Raw genomic sequence first — 19,155 nt, 5'->3', positions numbered from 1 at the left:
GAGCTAAATCCCCAGCCCCCAGAGAGTTTTTCTTAACTGCTGCTTTTAGTGCTGGAGAAATGGCACAGCTATTAAGAGTGCTCGCTGCTCTTGTACAGAACCCAAGTTTGGCTCCCAGAACCTACACCATGGCGGCTCACAACCTGTATGTATCCAGTGCCGGGGATCAGTCACCCTATTCCGTCCCAGTCTGGCCTCCTCAGGTTCCCTTGAATATGTATGAAGACACACGCATACACATAAATAATGTTTTAAGAAAACGAGTCCTTAAATTGACGAAAACTGCAAGGCACAAATGGAAAAAAATCAACAATAAAAAAACAAAACAGGAAGTGGCTGTTTTGTGCATGATGGTACCTCTAATCCAGCATTTTCAAGATTGAGTTAAGAGGATTTTGAGTTTGAGACAAGCCTGGGCTAAAGACAGCATGAGTTACATAATATGACTTTGTCTCAAAAAAAAAATATATATATATAGCCTTAATAGGAAGAATAGTGTTGTAAACTGGGCAGTGTGGCACACCCCTTTAATAGCAGCACCAGGAGGCAGAGGCAGGAGGATCTTGTCGTATAAGTTCAGCATGGTCTACAGGACAGCCAGGGCTACACAGAGAAACTCTGTCAGAAAGAAAGAGAGAGAGAGAGAGAGGGAGGGAGGGAGGAAGGAAGGAAGGAAGGAAGGAAGGAAGGAAGGAAGAGAGAAAGGAAGGAAGGAAAGAATAATATAATAGCTAATGTTTTCTGAGACAGGGTCTCACTGTGTAGCCCACACTGTCCTCAGACTCCTCATTTTCATGCCTTAGACTCCCAAGTACTAGGATTGCAGGTGTGTGCCACTGTGCTCAGCTATGGTCAATCATTGTCTATTCGATGACTGAGGGCTCTGATCTAATCAAGGCTTTAATCTACTGATGGATTACAATTTGGGTGGACTTCTGTGAGGCGGCAGAGCTCTAGCAGGTAAGGGGCTGGTTAGAAGAAGTTGCTGGAGGGGCTGGGGATTTAGCTCAGTGGTAGAGCGCTTGCCTAGGAAGCGCAAGGCCCTGGGTTTGGTCCCCAGCTCTGAAAAAAAGAACCAAAAAAAAAAAAAAAAAAAAAAGAAGTTGCTGGGGGCCATGCCGTTGAAGGCATCTCGGGCCCCTCCTGTTCCGCTCTGTGCTTCCACCAAGACAGGAGCAGCTTCAGTCTGCCACAGTCTTGCTGCGGTGACTGATATTCTGCCTCACCCAGCCTCACAGCAACTGGCTAAGTGACCATGGACTGAACCTTTGAGATTATGAGCCAAAATGAATCACTGCTCTCCTGAGTTGATTTTTCCAGCTGTTTGTCATATGATGAAAGGCAAATCAACACAGATAAACAATGGCAATTTCTTCAAAAAAAAAAAAGGGGGGGGGTATTTCCAGTGAAGGAAAAGCATATTACAGGGCTGTAAGGAATTCCTCAGCAAAGATATGATCCCGATTTAGTAAGTATGAAGTTCCACCATCCAAGAGACTATTTTTAGATTTGATGCATGTGAAGGAACACTAAGTTACAAAGCAAAATGATAACGCGAAACATAAGATTTGTGTGCTGTCCAATGTGATTAGCAGCCACGCATAACTTAAATTTGCAAAATTAAAAATTCAGTCCTTCAAGACGGGGTGACCTATCCCCATAGTTCATGCTTCAGGGTAAACTGAGACAGGATAGCTCAGGGCCTGCCTGAGGGACACCAGAAAACCCTGATTCTTAAAGTACGCTGAGAGTCTGGGATACAACTCAGTTGCTAGAATGTTTGCTTAGCATACAAAAGGTCCCAGGCTCCTTCTCTAGCAGCACATAAGCTGGGGCAGAGAATGGGTAGCAAGCGGTCTCACCACCTAGGAGGTAGACTTGGGAGGGTCAGATGCTCAAAGTCATCCTTGGTTACAGAGCAAGTTTGGGATGCCAGCATGTACACACACACACACACACACACACACACACACACACACACACACATATATATATATGAGCAAATTATTAGAATACACTAACCGCCAAAGCTGACTCAAAAGAAAATTAAAAATCTAGCGGAGTCTTCTATATAGAGAGAGGAGGATGAAAAATTAAAAGTATATAAAGACTTGATTAGTTTCTATGGTCAACTCCACATAACCTTGAGTTGCCAGAGTGGAGAGACCAGAGTAGAAGAATGGCCTTGGGAAGATCGGCCTGAGGCAATATCCTTAAGGAACTGCCTTGACTCAGCCCATTGTAGGTGGGACCAGCCCTAAACCGGTAGCCTGGGCTGGGCTGCGTAAGAAAGCTAACAGAGCAAGCCAGAGAGCTAACCAGTAAGCAGAATCCACCCATCGTTCCTGCTTGAGTTCTTGCCCTAACTTCTTTCAGTGATGGACCATGGCCTAGGAGTGTAAACCAAATAAGGCCTTTTGTCCTCAAGCACCAGTAGACTAAACTACAGGACCGGGGCTAACAAGAAGTTGAATCAACAATCAAACAGGGGGATCTCCTATTTGAGGCCAGCCTAAACTACATAAGACCCTGTCACAGGAAAGAGAGAACTAGCCGAGGCTAGGAAGTGAAAAATCACACACAGCACTTCAGAGGACCTGAGCTCAGTTTCTAGCACCTGACCCAAATGGTTTTTAAAAAAAAAAAAAAAAAAAAAGGACTCCAGTGCCAGGGGATATGATGCCTTCATCTGGATTCCACAGACCCATGCACTCACATATGGAGACACACACGTGCACACAACTTTTAAAAATAAGAAAGGAAGAAATATTTTCTAACCTGTTCTATGGGAAGAACATTGTTTTAACAACATAAGCAGATTAAAACTTCACAAGAACTATAGAATATCCCTTGTAAGAAAATAAAACAAACTTCCTTTTTTTTCTTGTTTTATATTTGTTTGTTGTTTGTTTTTGGAGATGGGGTTTCTCTGTGTAGCCCTAGCTGTCCTGGAACTTTCTCTGTACACCACACTGTCTCAAACTCAGAGATCTTTCTACCTCTTTCTCCCATGTGCTGGGATTAAAGGCCTGTGCTACCAAACAACTAAAGCAAAATTCTTAAACAAGATAAAACACCAACAAACCAAATCCAGAAGTTTAACAGAAAAGATTACACACAATGACAAACTGATTTGCCTTAATCCTATTCAACAAGGAAATATAATTTTCTGAAGAAAACAGTATTGGCAAAATTGTAAACTGGGCAGAGCGATGGCTCAGTGGTTACAAAACCAAATTTTAAACAGAAATAGGAAACCTCGCCTTAAATTTGTATGGATTTGGGGTTGGGGATTTGGCTCAGTGGTAGAGCACTTGCCTAGCAAGTGCAAGGCCCTGGGTTCGGTTCCCAGCTCCGAAAAAAAGAAAAGAAAAAAAATTTGTATGGATTTGCAGAGAACCCTGAATAGCCAAAACAGTCCTCACAGAACACCAAGCCCGAAGGCGTCACACTTCCTGAACTCAAGACCTCCAAGCCATACACATGGCTGCGAGCCTACAATCTTGGAAGATCGAAGCAGTAAGACAAAGGAATCCAAGGTCATCTTTGATAAACGAGGCAAGCCTGCCCTATTTCAAAGGTCAACTGAAAGAAGCACACACCAATGTTCCGAGATAAACCTGGGTGCAGGAGTGTCTGCCTGGTATTCAGGAAGCTTGGGTTTGACAGCCAGCCCTCAATAAACCTAGTGTGGCAGTGCCTATAATCCCAGCACTCAGGACCTAGAGGCAGGAAGATCAAATAAGCATCAAGGCTAGCTATTGCTAAACGAAACCCTGTCTAAAAATAAGAAGAAAAGTACAGAAATAAACCTATAGAGCTATGGTCAGGTGGTTTTTGTCAGTTAAGACAGGGTTTCACCACAGAGACCAGGGTGATCTTAAACTTACATTCTTCTGCACCCTGCCAGTGCTAGGGTTACAAGCATATGTCACCACACTTGGCTGGGAAGTCGACTTTTGACATGGGAAAGAGTCTTTTCTATTGCCGTTAGAACAAACCCTATAATAGGACTGGGGACAAAAGGACAAAATATTAGAACCTCGTAGAAGGACCAAAGAATGTCTGGACAGAGAGGTATATGCCTATAATACTAATATTTGACAGGCCAACATAGGAGGATCTTGAGATATTAGCATACAGACACTTAAGCAGACAAAACACCCATACATATAAGATAAAATTTTTAAAAAATCTCAAAAAAAGTATATATATATATATATATATATGCTGCATCTAACATTTTCTGTAGAGAATGCCCCAAACTAACAATTATATATATAATTACTATATGTAACATATACATAAAATAATTATGCACATTCTAATCCACACGATTACATGGGTATGCACCTCTACCAGCAGTTAAAGAAAGTAACTCAACAGACAGGAGATCAGGAGCCCTGTTTTGAGAGCTACACTCACCACTGGATGCCTGAGCCGTTCAGGAGGTCCTCAAAAGAATCCCATATTGCTTTTACCTGGGTAGGAGTGGCTGGTGGGTGAGCCTCAGTCTCAACTGACTCCAGGCACTAATAACTGTCAGATAAAAACCAAAACCCAGTTTAGGTAAATCTAGATTCTTTGTTTTGTTTGAGACAGGATTTCTCAATGAGGTGTTGGCTGTCCCGGAACTCACTCTGTAGACCAGGCTGTCTTCAAACACAGATCTGCCTTCCTCAGGCTCCGGAGTGCTGGGATTAAAGTGTCTGCCACCACACCTGGGTAGATCTAGATTCTATGTAGAAAGATTATTGAAGTGGGTGGGAAGGAATGGCCCATTGTGATGATCCATTGCCATAGGCCAAATGTAAAAATGTCGGAGAGCAAAACAAACAAGACCTGTGAGACCATAACATTGTCTGGCAGGTAAAAAACTATGGTTCCATCTCTAAAAAAACAAACAAACAAACAAACAAGTCTAGATTTAGATTTAAGAGACTATTGGGGGTTGGGGATTTAGCTCAGTGGTAGAGCGCTTGCCTAGCAAGCACAAGGCCCTGGGTTCGGTCCCCAACTCCGAAAAAAAGAAAAAAAAAAAAAAAGAGAGACTATTGTACCTGGGTAAAGTGGCACACATCTTTAATCCTAGCAATTAGGAGGCTGAGGCAGGGGAATCTCTTCAGCTGGTCTATCTAGTGAGTTCCAGGACAGTCAGAGCTACACAGACTCTGCCTCAAAAACAAAACAGACAAAAACAACAACGAAAAACATACTATTATAGAGGAAAATCAATGAGATCTTCAACAGTTTCCTAGATTAGCTACACAAGGTCTAGATCTCTCTCTCTCTCTCTCTCTCTCTCTCTCTCTCTCTCTTTCTGTGTGTGTGTGCGCGCGCATGTGTGCGTGTGCGTGTGCGTGTGCGTGCGTGTGTGTGTGTGTGTGTGTGTGTGTGTGTGTGTGTGTTTCCTGTATAGGAAAGAATAAATAAGGCTAGAAAGACCTCTGTGAAGGAAAAATTGGACCAACCAACAATAGAGGAGAAAATGGACCATCAGAGACATTTTGTTTATTCCAAAGTCAATGTACTTTCTGGAGTGGCAAAAGGGGGAGGGGATGCTTCCTGGCTCAGGCTGAGAGAGTGCGAAAGTGTGGGAACCTGGAGAAGATGTGCTTCCCTAAAAATGGTCAGAGCAGCTAGTATTTTGACCACATAGTGATTACAAGCAGTTCTGCAAATCATTAATAAGACAAAGACCAGATATTTAGAGGGTACACGCCTGACCTAGCTTTGAATAGAATAAAGGGCATTCTGAAGTCAAATCTAAATCCTATAGGAAGCCAACTTTTGAGGCAGAGGCAGGAGGATCTCTGAGTTCAAGGCCGGCTCGGTCTACAGCATGAGTTCCAGGACAGCCAGGGCTACACAAAGAAACCGTCTCAACACACACGCCGCCAAAAATATACACAAGCAAATAAATAAATCCTGTACAAGAAAGTGGTCTCTGTAGAGAGCCTTTTTAAGAGCGCAAAGGGCGGGCGAGTCTCTTTAACAGTCACTCTTCAGATGGTAGGGCTCAGAGGAAGTTCACTGACAGGATGATGCAGGAAGATCTCTCTAAGGATGAGCACAGGAGGTATAGAAAGAAATAGGTAAACGATGGACTGTCAGGTGAACTCCCACCTAGCTCCTGGCATTTCCCGCGCCACCTAAAGAAGCATGAAACAGCAGCGCTGGCGACACCTAAAGGCCCGCCGCCATTAGCGCGCGCCTCGCGGCGGCCTGAGAAAACCCGCCGCAGGAAGCCCCGCCCCCGGCGCGCTCCCGTTTCAGCCAGGCGCGCTCCTCGGAACCGCGCGGAGCCGTCCGCAGCGCGCTCCCGTTTCCTCAGGCGCGCTCCTCCGAGCCGCGCGGAGTCGCGCGGAGCCGTCCCCGGCGCGCGCCGCGCGGCCTGAGGGAGGCGGGTCAGATCTGCGCGGTCTGGCCGCTGGTCCCGAGAGGGTTTCCCGGCGCTCCTGGGCTGAGGGACTGAAGCCCGGCGGCGGCGCTTGCCGGCCCCCGGGGACCGAGGACTAGGCCGTGGGGCCGCGCCCTGAGGTCAGTTTCCTGGATCCACTGCGCGTTCGGCCGGTGAGGGGTAAGGCGGGCGTTTCCCCGGAGGCGCTCTGGGCTGTCGCCGGCAACCGCGACAGTCTGGGCCGCAGTGAGTCGGCACCTGGGGCTGCTGGCCTGCGCGACTGCGACCGGGGAAGGGCACTGGCCGACCGAGGCCTCAGTCTGGCGGAGCCCGGCCCAGGTGAATGCAGACCTGGAGCTCCCGGCTCTGCTGGCTGCGGGGCTCAGAACTCGGGAGAAGGACATCGCGCTTCTTACTCTGAAAGTGCCCAGAAACTTCCGAGTTAGGAGCCGTCGAGATGTCTCTATTTCCAAAGGCGAAAGCTGCCGAAAGCGCACTCCAGAAATACAGAATGACTAGTGCGCCGAACGTTTCGTAATTGACTTCACCAGCCTTCCTTAACTGCCTTTAACTGATAATTTTGGAAAGATGATGTTTACTGTTTTCCTAATTTGATCTTTTTTTCTTCCAGTATCTTTCCCCCCTTTTTTTTCTTCCAGCATCTTTTCCCCCTCTTTTTCTAAACTCGTGGTACTAAAAGTTTATTAGTTATCAGCAAAAGTGAACGTTAGAGTGGCCTCCAATGTTTGTTCGTTTGTATGTAATTTGAGATGAGAAACAGGGAACTGACTGTTGATTCGGTTTTTTGTTTGTTTTGTTTTTGTTGGTGGTGTCCTTGTCCTTATCAAGCCCCAGGCTGGACTTGAACTTGAGACTGTCACACTGGTGAGTGCGCTGGTATAACAGCGTGATTCATCTCCTGAGTTGTCTTGATGTTAATGCAGGGAATACTGGTGTGATAATATTGATGCTAGTGCTAGGTACTGGTGAAATGCAAAAGTCAAAATGTGTTCAAGTAGGAAAGAGCACTTGAGTGCAGAGTACTGGAAAAGAATACTGTAGGTAGCAGTTACTACTTGAGCACTTTTAAAGATATGTCATTTACTGTATGTGACCAACTTTTTGTCTATATGCGTATCTGTGTACCATTTTTGTGCCTGGTACCTGTGGAAGCCAGAAGAGGGCGTCATCATCTCTTAAAATTAGAGTTACTGGTGATTATTCAGCCACCATATGGGAGCTAGGAATTGAACCCAGGTTCTTTGGCAGAGCAGCCATTGCTTTTAATCAGTGAGCTACATCTCCAGCCCTTTGAGCATTCATTTAATTCCCTCCCCAACTTTGCGCACCTTTTGGGACTCAAACCCAGGTTTTTTTCATAAGCTTGAATATGTCGTCTACCACGGAGTTACACCCTAGTCCTACATGAATTCTTTAAGTGAACTTTTACTATGGAGGAGCACACAAATGCCCACTCACCCTAGACAGAGCACCATTGGTTCCCGGAAGTGTGGACTCCATTGGAGTCCAGCTTCACTTGAATTTATTGGGCTTACTCACAGACCATGGTTGACAGGTTACTTACAGGAGTATAAGTGACCCCAAAGCAGCTTCATGGCTTAAGTCTTACCCTAACATGGATAATGACTTCCTCATAGCTCATAGATGGATTCCATAAATCCTAGTACTCAGAAGCCCACCAAGCATAGCTTGTCAGCATTCTATTCAACTCACTAGGAAGTGAAGGAGGGAGGGCCTGTGGGCCTAGACTCAGTGGGCCTGCCCATTTGTGGGTGCAAATGAGATACCTGTTGGACATGATACCTGAATTATTATTTTTCTGTTTTTATTGCATGAAATAAATACATGCAGTAGCTGTATAGTGATAAATAAAAGAAGTAGCTGAAATAATAATTATATGACTTTTCAGCAATAGTTGTAATGATCATAACAATGAAGACCTCTAGGGTGCAATACTTTTATTACAACCTATTAATTGCAGCTATGGAAAAATGTAAAGAACTATATTAGTTCCCCTGTAATATTGCACAAAGGATTTGGATCTTATTCTAACAGCAGTTTTTGGGAATCATAAAGGGATTTTCAGTAGGGAAGTCTAAAAATCAGCACTCTGACAGCAGTGTTTACTGGTTGGAATGGAGATGAGGGTCTTTGGGACTATCATTCCAGGCTGTCACAGGCTATATAGAGGGACCTCAGAAAAAAAAACAAATGATGAAAAACTTTTAAAAGCTGCAGAATGGCTTAGTCAGTAAAGTGCATTCCTTGGCAAGCATGAGGACCTGAATTTGAACCACCAGCATCCACATAAAAGCGAGATGTGGTGGACACCTATAATCTCAACACTGAGGGGAACAAACAAGTAGATCTCTAGAGTTCAGCTCTGCCAGTCTAGCTGAATCAGTGAGTCCAGGTTCCAGGGAGACACTACCTGAAAAAATAAGGATGGTGTCTGAGGAGGAAACACCTGAAAATGCCCTCTGACCTCCACATGCATGCATACATACATACCTGCACATATTCAAACAAATACAGTAGGAAAAGAGCTAGGGAGACGCCTGACATTGCCTTCATGTATGTATACAGTGCACACACACACAAAACACCCTTCAAAATATTTTTTGGCAGTTAACAGTGTTTAGTGGAGACAGGTGTGAGGAAACCTATATAGCAGACAGAAAAAGTGTCTCTAGAAGCCCCCACCCCCCCAAAAAAAATCCACTTTAAAAATATTATTTGCGTCTTTGTGGGTTTTTTCTTAAATGAATGTTTTGTCCACAAGTGTGCCTGTGCCAGGTACCCTCAGAAATCAGAGTGTCACTCTGAAATTGGTGTCATGGATGGTTGTGAGCTGCCAAGTGGGTGCTAAGAATCTAATCCCAGTCCTCTGCCAGAACAAGTTCTCTTTTTTTTTTTTTTTTTTTTTTTTTTTTTGGTTCTTTTTTTCGGAGTTGGGGACCGAGAACAAGTTCTCTTAACCACTGAGAAGCCCCTCCAGGCTGTGTCCTTTTGCTTTGTGACAGGGTCTCACTTTGTAGTCCCAGTTGGCCTAGAACTCATAGACATTGGTCTGCCTCTGCTTCCCCAGGGGTGATGTTAAAGGCTTGCTTTCTTTTATCTTTTGAAATAGTGTCTTTCACAAGGCCCATATTTGTGTTTAGCAATGACCTTGAACACAGGATCATCCTTTGATTCCCAGGTGCTGGCATTGCAGACATGTTACCACCACACCCTGTTGGGCTTTTTGTTTTGTTTTAGATGAAAATGATCATGCTGAATTTGGTCGGTTGAAGTTTTTTTGATACTATTGAAAACTTTAATTTTGTTTCTTTTAACTTTTGCAGTAGCACAAAGAGAATGAAAGAAGTAGATAATCTTGACAGTATAAAAGAAGAATGGTAAGTTAACCCAAGCAATGATGTGTAAATGCCTTGGCTATTTTCTTTCTGGTTTTCTTGCGTGTCACTGACAGAAATAGTAAAGGGGCTTTTAATATACATGGCTGCTTCCACATGCTGGTAATAGTAATATATTTTCAGAGTGGTTTGTTTTTATTCATAGCTGCATTGAATAGTTGTAGTAGAAGTTTGTTCCTTTAACTGTACCTGGAAGTCTTCCTTCTTATAATCATAATCACTTTTTCTCTTTTAATTTCCTTTCCTTTTTTTTTTTTTTTTTTTTTTTGGTAGGGATTGAACCTAAGACCTCACATATACAAAGCAGGCACCCTGCCACTGAACTACATTCCCAGATCTTTTCAGTTTTTTGCTGTTTTTTGTTTGTTTGTTTGTTTGTCTTTGTTTGTTTTTGAGGGAGGGCACCACTAAATTGTTCAGGTTGGCCTTATACTTATTCTGTAGCTCACACATTCATTGAATTTGCAAATCTGCCCCAGCCTGCTAAGCAGCTGGAAATAGAGGCTTACACACCACCAGGCCAGGATATGGTTGTGTTTTAAAAAACTGCTACTGAATAAAATTCATTACTACTACTACCACCACCACCACCACCACTACTCTCATCATCATCATTAGTGTGTGTGTATGCATACATGTGTTTGCATACATATCTGCATGCCACGATGCATATGTGGAGGTCCGAGGACAACTTCATAGAGTTAGTTCCTTCTTTCCCTTTTTTTTTTTTTTTTTTTTTTTTCCGGAGTTGGGGTCCGAACCCAGGGCCTTGCGCTTGCTAGTCAAGTGCTCTACCACTGAGCTAAATCCCCAACCCCTAGTTCCTTCTTTCCAAGATTGTATGGGTTCTAGGGATTGAACTCAAACTTGCCCAGTAAGTATTTTAACTGGGTTAGCCAATTTACTGAACTCTAATTCTGGTCTTCAAGCCCTGATATTGTTTTCTTTGGCTTCACTCATCTTACCTATTTACAGTGCTTTTCATTGTTTTTTATTTGATTTATTGAAGTTTTCTAAAACTTTTTTGTTTGCTTGGTGTAGAATGAATTAATGTTCATATAAACATAAAAAGTGAATTAAGGGTTGGGGATTTAGCTCAGTGGTAGAGCGCTTGCCTAGGAAGTGCAAGGCCCTGGGTTCAGTCCCCAGCTCTGAAAAAAAGAACCAAAAAAAAAAAAAAAATGAATTAATCCAGCTTCTGTAGTTCTTTCCCTTTGCTAGTCCCAAATAACAACACAGAGATACCAAGATTTATTTTAGGCGGGGCTGGGGATTTAGCTCAGTGGTAGAGCGCTTACCTAGGAAGCGCAAGGCCCTGGGTTCGGTCCCCAGCTCCGAAAAAAAGAACCAAAAAAAAAAAAAAAAAAAAGATTTATTTTAGGCATCCCCTTGATACCTAGGCAGTAAAATCTAAGCTAATCTGGCTACTTCCCAGCCATGCTCCCAAGTAATAGTTGCAATTAGGGCTTCCATTGTCCAGCTGAACTCTTAATAACTTTCTTCCTCCCTATGACTAGTCCCTCTCCCCCTCCCCCTCCTTGATAGATGTTCTGCCCTAGTCTCTCTTCTGCCCAGCCATTGGATGATTACAAACTTGAGACTTGAGATTCTCAGAATAAACATAACAAAGCCCTGTCCAGATGGAAATCAGATGTAAGGACAGAGAAATCAGCATTTGAATAACACAAAGATAACCTTTGCACAGTACACAAAAATTGGTTTTCAAGGCGGGATATCTAGCCCTGGAACTTGCTCTGCAGTCCGCGCTGGCCTGAAACTCATAGAGATCCCCTGGGATTAAGGTGTGCACCACCACTTCCAGCTTTACTGTCTTTTAATTTTCATGGCCATTTGTGGTGGCATTTGCATCTTGGCTTCTTCTCTGAGACCCTCTCACAGTAGCCCTGGCTGTCCTTGAATACTGTATGTACTCAAGGATCACTCTGAAATTCTGATCTTCCTGTCTTTATTATCAAAGTACTGGGATTCTAGTCATGCACCACCATGACCCAGGGCTTTGTGAGTGCTAGGCAAGAACTCTACCAACCAGCTACATCCCAACTCAGTATCTGCATCTAAGAGATGAGAAAACCAAATCATATACATTCTAGTTTCTTAGTGAGAGTTAGTTTTTCTTGTTGTAACTAAATAAAGGTATCTAAACATGAGCCACAGAGCCTGGATCTACTGCTAAATACCTATATTGACTAACGAGAAAATCATGGACTATCGTCTCACAGTGCAACTGTTTCTATGTGAGAAGGATCTCGTGCCATTGTTCTGGGAAGGTACAATAGTAATAATAATAGTGTGTACACACACACACACACACACACACACACACACACACACACACACACATGAAAGAATGATCTGGGGAGTAAAAAGAATCTAACTTAAAGCATTGCTGTGGGTATGAACCATCTCATCAGCCACAACACCTGCCATGTGTTTGTTTACTTGTTGAGCTAGGGTCTCAACTACTTCCCTGGTTAGCCTGGAATTCCTTTGTAGACCAGGCTGACCTGGAATTCACAGAAACCTGCTTGTCTCTGCAGAGAGTGCTGGGATTCACTATCACTTCCCTGCATACCTGGGTGATGGGGATCAAAACTCAGGTCCTCATGAGTGAGCTATGTCCAACTTAGCTATGTCCCCAACCCTGAGCACCAACATTTTAATAACAAGATTGATGACAATTTGAGAGACTGTCTGACACAGTGGTAAGAGCAGAAGACTTGCATAAGCAAATTACTTAGCCTTTTCCTCATCTGTTAAGATTAAAATAACACTTTCTAGGGCCGTTGTGAAGCCTGAATGAGTTGGCACATGTAAAGTACTTAGAATAGATCTTTATAGAGTATCGTGGGTAGAAGCACAGAAGAAAGGCAGATTAGCAGCAGAATGAATAAGTGTATTTTACAGTTCCTAACAGTGAGAGGTACAAAATGTTGATATTTCATCACTTCATACAAATCTTGTGCCTAACTTCCAAAAGCTCAGAATCTATTTCTTATAAGTAAAATCCTAGATAATGTTTTATATGATGAACTACAAATTCAAAATAAATAGCAACAAAAAGCCAAGTAGAATGGTACATGCTTATAATTCCAGTATTCAGGAGATAGAGACAGGAGAGTCAGAAATTCAAGGCCAGCCTCAGTTATATAGTTTGAGGCTAGCCTGGGCTACATGAGGTCAGTTTGAAAAGCAAATAGAAAAGAAAGTGTGCTTTTAAAGTGATCATTAGTGGAGAATATCCTTGTGAGTGTGCAAAGAAAGTGCCTAACCTGCCATGGTCTTGGTGGGGGCAGAGTGTCATGGTTCCAGTCCTTGGGACAGGGCCCAGGTATTAGCTTCCATGAGTGTTGATGGCTACTTTGGGTGTAAGGCTTGTTTGTATGATAATTTCTTTCATGTTCCTCTGAGGAATGTCTTCTCTGTTAACACTGATGACTCCATGATAATCAGAAACAGCTTGAGTCAGGGAGTCAAGGTGTGGCTAATGTTTTAGCAAAATGGTAAATGCTGGGACCTTCAGGACAGCCCTTAAGGCTGTGGCAAAGAAAACAGGAGTTTGAAAAATCTATAATTTCTCATTTATTCAAAAATATAAGGATGCAATATGAATTATGAGGAGCTTCACAAATCTAAATAAACAGGTAATTACACTATGAGCCAGCTTGTCAGAAAGATACAAAGACAGGCTGGTTCCTAAGTTCAAGGTCATTTTGAAACGCTAGGAGTCCAGGCCGAGGTGTGGTAAAAATGGTAATTTCAGGGCAGGGTCCCACCCAGTTATCTATCTTATCTGTCTGACTTATCCCTGAATTCTTGCAATGTTAGAGAAAACTTGCTTGCTGTCTCTTAAGAATCAAAGGACTGGGGTCACAGGTGCTGTTCATAGGATGGTCAAAAGGGAACCTGGGCTACATAACTGAATTGATATGGACATTAAAAACTGGCCTTTGGTCTGCATGAGTGCATGAGATAAGCTAGCAGAAAGCGAGTGAAGATTTTAGAATTTTTCTCTGGAGAGAGCTGAGCTGTCTGGAAATGTCTGGAGAGCAAAAACAGCTCTTCAGTAATTTTTTTCTAACAGGATTTCTGAGAGAGAGAGAGAGAGAGAGAGAGAGAGAGAGAGGGGAAATGTTTTGGGGGTGGAAAAGAGAGAGAGAGGAGAGAGAATGTGTGTGTGAGAGTGAGTGAGTTTGGGGATGGGATGGGGTGGGAAAAAAAAGCTGTTTTGAACCCTTCAGAAATAACATACTTGGTTTGACTGGGCATATACATTAACTATAGGGTTCTTGCTTAGCATTCATTAGGCCCTGCGCTCAGTCCCAGTACCATATAAGCCCAGCACTTGGTAGATGGAGGCAGTAGTAGTTCAAGGTTATCCTTGGCTACATAGAGAGTTTGAGTCTAGTCTGGGGCATATGAGACCCTCCCAAAAATAAAACATCTACTTTTTTGTGCTTTTGGACTTGTGTTAGACACTGTCTTAGTCAGGGTTTCTATTCCTGCACAAAACATCATGACCAAGAAGCAAATTAGGGCGGAAAAGGTTTATTCAGCTTACACATTCACACTGCTGTTCAACACCACTGGAACTCAAGCAGGTCAGGAAGCAGGAGCTGATGCAGAGGCCATGGAGGGTATTTCTTACTGGTTTGCTTTCCCTGGCTTGCTCAGCTTGCTCTCTTAAGGAACCCAAGACTCCCAGCCCAGGGATAGCACCACCCACAAGGGGCCCTCACATCCTTGATCGCTAATTGAGAAAATGCCTTACAGCTGGGTCTCATGAAGGCATTTTCTCAACTGAGACTCTTTTCTCTGTGATGACTTCAGCTTGTGTCAGGTTGACACATAAAACCAGCCAGTACAGACACATTTGGCATTTATAAAGATATTTTGGGCTATTATAGCACTTTAAGTGGAGATTCGTTAACAAATGTTACTTTCTACTGAGATCTTCCTTAAAAATGTGTTTCCAGAGATTTAATTATGTGTCTGTAGGAATGGTGCCCCTGTGTGCAGCTGCCTTCAGACACAGAGTAGAGCATCACGTCTGTGAGCTTTGTAACAGTTGTGGGCTGCCACGTGTAGGTCCTTTGGAAAAGCAGTATGTAACCCGCGAGCCATCTTTCTAACCTCCTATTGACCTCTTTGATGTGGTAAATGTGATAGCTCCCTTGTTGCCAAGTGACAGCCTGACTTTGACCCTGGGACACACGTGGTAGAAAGAGTAAACCAGTTCCCGTAACTCTCACAAGTTGTTCTCTGACTTCAAGTGCTTCCACACATGAGCACATTTACACACACTCATGAACATAAATACTTTAATAGTGAACATCTAGTTTGGGGGCTCTTAAATTAATTTTTAAGTTACTAAGTAGTGGGTTTATGGTGGCATTTTCATACATATGCATAACTGTATTTTGTTATCATTTGTGCCTTTCCACACTGTTTGATATCAGTACTGTATGGCCTGCTAGAGATCCTAAAATACAAAAGATACCTTCCACAGCAAAAGTTAGCCCTCCCCAAAGATTGATTAACTTAGAGCTAACAACACTTAATTTTTTTTTTCTTTTTTTAGGGTTTGTGAAACAGGACCTCCTGACAATCAACCCCTCAATGATAATCCACAAAAGGACTGTGAATATTTTGTTGACAGCCTTTTTGAGGAAGCAGAGAAGGCTGGTGCCAAATGCTTGTCCCCCACTGAACAGAAGAAACAGGTGAATATCTGATACTTATTGGCCTCTAGGAGGATCCCTGAAATCAAAACTACTTTTGTAATAGGAAAGCTATTTTTCACCCTTTTCCTCTTGTTAAATTCTCACAGGTGCCAGAAAGGCAATGGTAGGTAATGCTGCTGAAATCTGAGCAGGAATCAAAGCAGTCACTTCAAACTGACTTACAAATTATTGTGTTACTTGCTTGAATATACAAACCAAGTAATAAATGGTACTTTCATTTAAGAATATCTGTGATGAGCTAAGGATGTAGCTCAGCTGGTAAAATGCTTACATAGTAAACACAAAATCAATGCCAGCACAGCATAAACGGTGCAAAGTGGTCTGCATCTGTGATCCCTATGCTTGGGAGTCAGGAGAACTGAAGTGACAGGTTGTCCTCAGCGAGGTAATAAGTTCAAGGGTAGAATGGAAGGACGCTAGGGAGATGACTGTCAGAGACTGGTTGCCATGTAGACCTAAGCACGTGGACCTGAATCTGGACTCCCAGCTGCCACGTAAAAACTACAAGACTCATGTCCAGGGCTGGAGAAACAGGGACACAAGAGGATCCTTTTGGCTTGGTGGCTAGTCGTCTAGCTGAATTGGTGAACTTCAGGTTCAGTAAGAGATCCTGTCTCAAAAACTAGAGTGGGAAGTAGGGAGGGATGGCTCACTGAGTAAGGGCACCTGCGCCAGCCAGGTCCAAAAATCTGCAACCCACATGGTGGAGAGGACTGACTCCCTAGCTGTTCTCTGACCTATATACACATATGTACTCCAAATGTTTTGTTTTGTTTTAGATGTATTGTATGTGTTTGGGTGTTTCGTATGAATGTGTGCGTGTGTGTCTGCTCACAGAGAGTATGGGTTATCTGGGGACTAGATGTTTGGGAACCACCATGCAGGTACCAAGCCAGGCACTCTTCAAAATCAACAAGTACTCCTAACTGCTAAGCCAGTTTTACAGCCTGATTTTTTTTTTTTAATGTTAAAAAAAAGATAAGCTAGCAATTGAAGAAGACTCTGACATCAACTTCTGGCTTCCACATGCACACATGTATACGAGCTCATTAGACTTAGCAGGTGCTTTCACAGAACAATTAAGTAGGAAAATAACTTATGGTATTTGTTACAAATGCAAACGTTTTATTTAGTCAACTTTTAACTACAACAAGAATTTGAGGAAATTGCTATCATGCACTTGACAGCTTTTCAAACTTACAGTATTTCCCCATGAGGTTAGTGTTATTTTAGTAAATATAATATGTATCATAATGGACATCCATTAGCGTTTAGATTCACATGGCTTAGAGAACCACTATTTTCCAACTGACTAATTCATATGTTATTAAAAAGTCACGCATGAGCTCAGTGTGGTGGCACAGGCCTGTAAACACAGAACTTGGCCTAAGGTAGGAGGGTCTTAGAGTTCAAGGCCAACCTAAGCTATTTAGTGAGCTTTATACCAAGACCTTGTGTCAAGGGGGAAAAATTATGTATGAGTAAAAACTCCAACACATATAGTACAAAGGTGGAAGACTTTAAAGTAACAGGTATATGAAAAGACGGAGAGTGAATTCAGATTTCACATTCAGATTCTCAACTAACTTTGAGATAGTAACACTTATTAAACCTTGATGAACTCTCCATATCTAGGAAACATTTTAAAAATAACTTTGTAACTGCGTATCTATATAAGGTTTGATTCTTTTTTTTAAAAAAAGTATTTCAATTATAATACCAATTATAAGAATCCAACTGACTTTTTAAAGACCGACACTAAGAGGGTATGTGGAAAAACTCTAAGTTTTTTAAGAAAGGGTTTAGCCAAAGCTGGTCTTGAAGTATTCTGATCCTCCTTGCCTCTGCCTCCTGCACACAAGGATTGTAAGTATAAGTCAGTGTGGGTTGATGTCAGTATGTAGGTAAGGGCTGGCACCAGTTAGGTCAAGGCCATGATTAGACAGTAATAAAATAAGACAGGGACAAAGTTTTTGTAAGGCGCGAGAGAGGGAGAAGGAAAAAGAATCAAGATGGAGACTGAGAAAGATGACCCAGATCCAGGTGGTCTTGAATTGCCAAAGTAGTTGGTATGGGTTTCTGTAGGCAAATTTATCTTATCTAGGTGGGCGGTTTATATCTTTAACAATTGGTTGTAAGTTTATTGTGTGGATGCATTATGGATTGATAATTTAACATATAAACCTGATTGTTGATTGTTGGGTTATAGTTTGTTGAGTCATGATTTTACCAGGTAACTGGGACCAGAGAGTTCCTGGATGGCCAGGGTGACTAGCAATGAGAGTGGAGAAACCACTGGGGCTAGAAGATAACTAGGCTAATGTGGCATGGTGCCAACTGGAACCAGCATCACTGAAATAAATTAATGTTAGTTCTATATGGCCCTACAGTGTCAGAACTAATGCCAGGGAGTGACCGCCTGGGTCCAAGAGTACCAGGGGACCAGCATGGAGTAGTGACACACAAGAATCAGTCACGCCTATTTTTTATTTGTACCGAAACATGTCAGCATGTTTAGTTTTATACAGAGCTGGGGACCAAACCTAGCAATCATCCTATAGACTGTGCTACATTTCCAGGCCCTTTTAAAACTTAAGTTTTATCAAAGTAAGACTAGGGGGCTGGCAAAATGGCTTAGAGGGTTAAGATGCTTGCTGCCAAGCCTGATAATCTTGAGTTCAGATCCCTATATGCTAGGAGTGAACTGACTCCCACAAATTGTACTGACTTCCACAGCTCTATGACAGACAGCTCAGCAGGCAGGTGGAGGTGTTTGCTGCCTGCCTGATGACATGAGTTCAGTTTCAGGGACTCCCATGATAGATTGTTCTCTATGGTCAGGAGAATGGTCTACAGTAGCCATAGCAAGCATCAGATGCAATAACAGATAGATAGTAAATTATCATTAAACAGGAGCTGACAGAAATCAACTGGGGAGGCCCTATGGAAGCAATCATAGGAAATCCCTAATAAGAGCATGCCCTTGAGTGGAGGTGCCAAGCAAAAAAACCAAGTAAAGCAGGTAGATTACATCACCTGATTGGGTGAGCACAGTGTCCAGCAGAAACTGACTGAGGATGTTACAAGCAATCTGTTCCTGATTGAACTTTCTTTCCAAGGATGAGCTTCCTGTGGCCGAACTTTTGGCCCCTCTTCTCTTTCCCCCTTAAACGCTTTTGTTTCATGAGGTAAACATGAGCTTCAGTTGTAATGATATACCTTATGGCTGTTTTGTAGATACAGTGCTTTTTATTCTTGAGCAGGTTTGGTGGAAAGTGGGTAAGGAGTTTATGGTCAGCCTAAGCTTCATAGCAAATTTGTATGTATGCTGTGCTCTCCCAAAGGCTTTTAGACTCTTTAAACTGGTATTCTTATGGGCCCTGAAGTGGGTCCTTTTTCACTAATTCAGTCTAGAAGTAGGCTACCATTCCAGCCATTTTCTTGTTTGCTTCTCTCTGTCACCCTCTCTGTCTGGGCATGCTCTTAGATACTGAGCTTTTAAAATTAAGGTACCTGCTGAATGTAGGCTTGTTAGATTCAAGTGATTTGGGTAATT

The 19,155-nt window shown here is 42.8% G+C and overlaps 1 protein-coding gene across 7 annotated transcripts in view; it reads left to right on the top strand.

Annotated features, from left to right (window-relative positions):
* Ubxn2a (UBX domain protein 2A) overlaps positions 1-19,155 on the top strand; it is a 42,155-nt gene that overhangs the window by 7,444 nt on the left and 15,556 nt on the right. The window contains exons 1-4 of one of the 7 annotated variants that reach the window (XM_039112930.2): positions 6,402-6,540; positions 7,250-7,285; positions 9,766-9,819; positions 15,437-15,578. In XM_039112930.2, coding sequence (XP_038968858.1) covers positions 9,779-9,819; positions 15,437-15,578 — 183 coding nt within the window. In that variant the 5' untranslated portion in view covers positions 6,402-6,540; positions 7,250-7,285; positions 9,766-9,778. Of the gene's footprint in view, positions 1-6,312; positions 6,581-6,615; positions 6,740-7,249; positions 7,286-9,765; positions 9,820-15,436; positions 15,579-19,155 lie in introns of those variants that run through there. The other 6 variants (XM_063262477.1, NM_001109482.2, XM_039112932.2 and 3 more) reach the window with 6 other exon arrangements.

The sequence above is a fragment of the Rattus norvegicus genome, chromosome 6 (genome assembly GCF_036323735.1).
Source record: "Rattus norvegicus strain BN/NHsdMcwi chromosome 6, GRCr8, whole genome shotgun sequence".
Lineage (NCBI taxonomy): Eukaryota > Metazoa > Chordata > Mammalia > Rodentia > Muridae > Rattus > Rattus norvegicus.
This window is presented reverse-complemented; position numbering and strand designations above follow the sequence as displayed.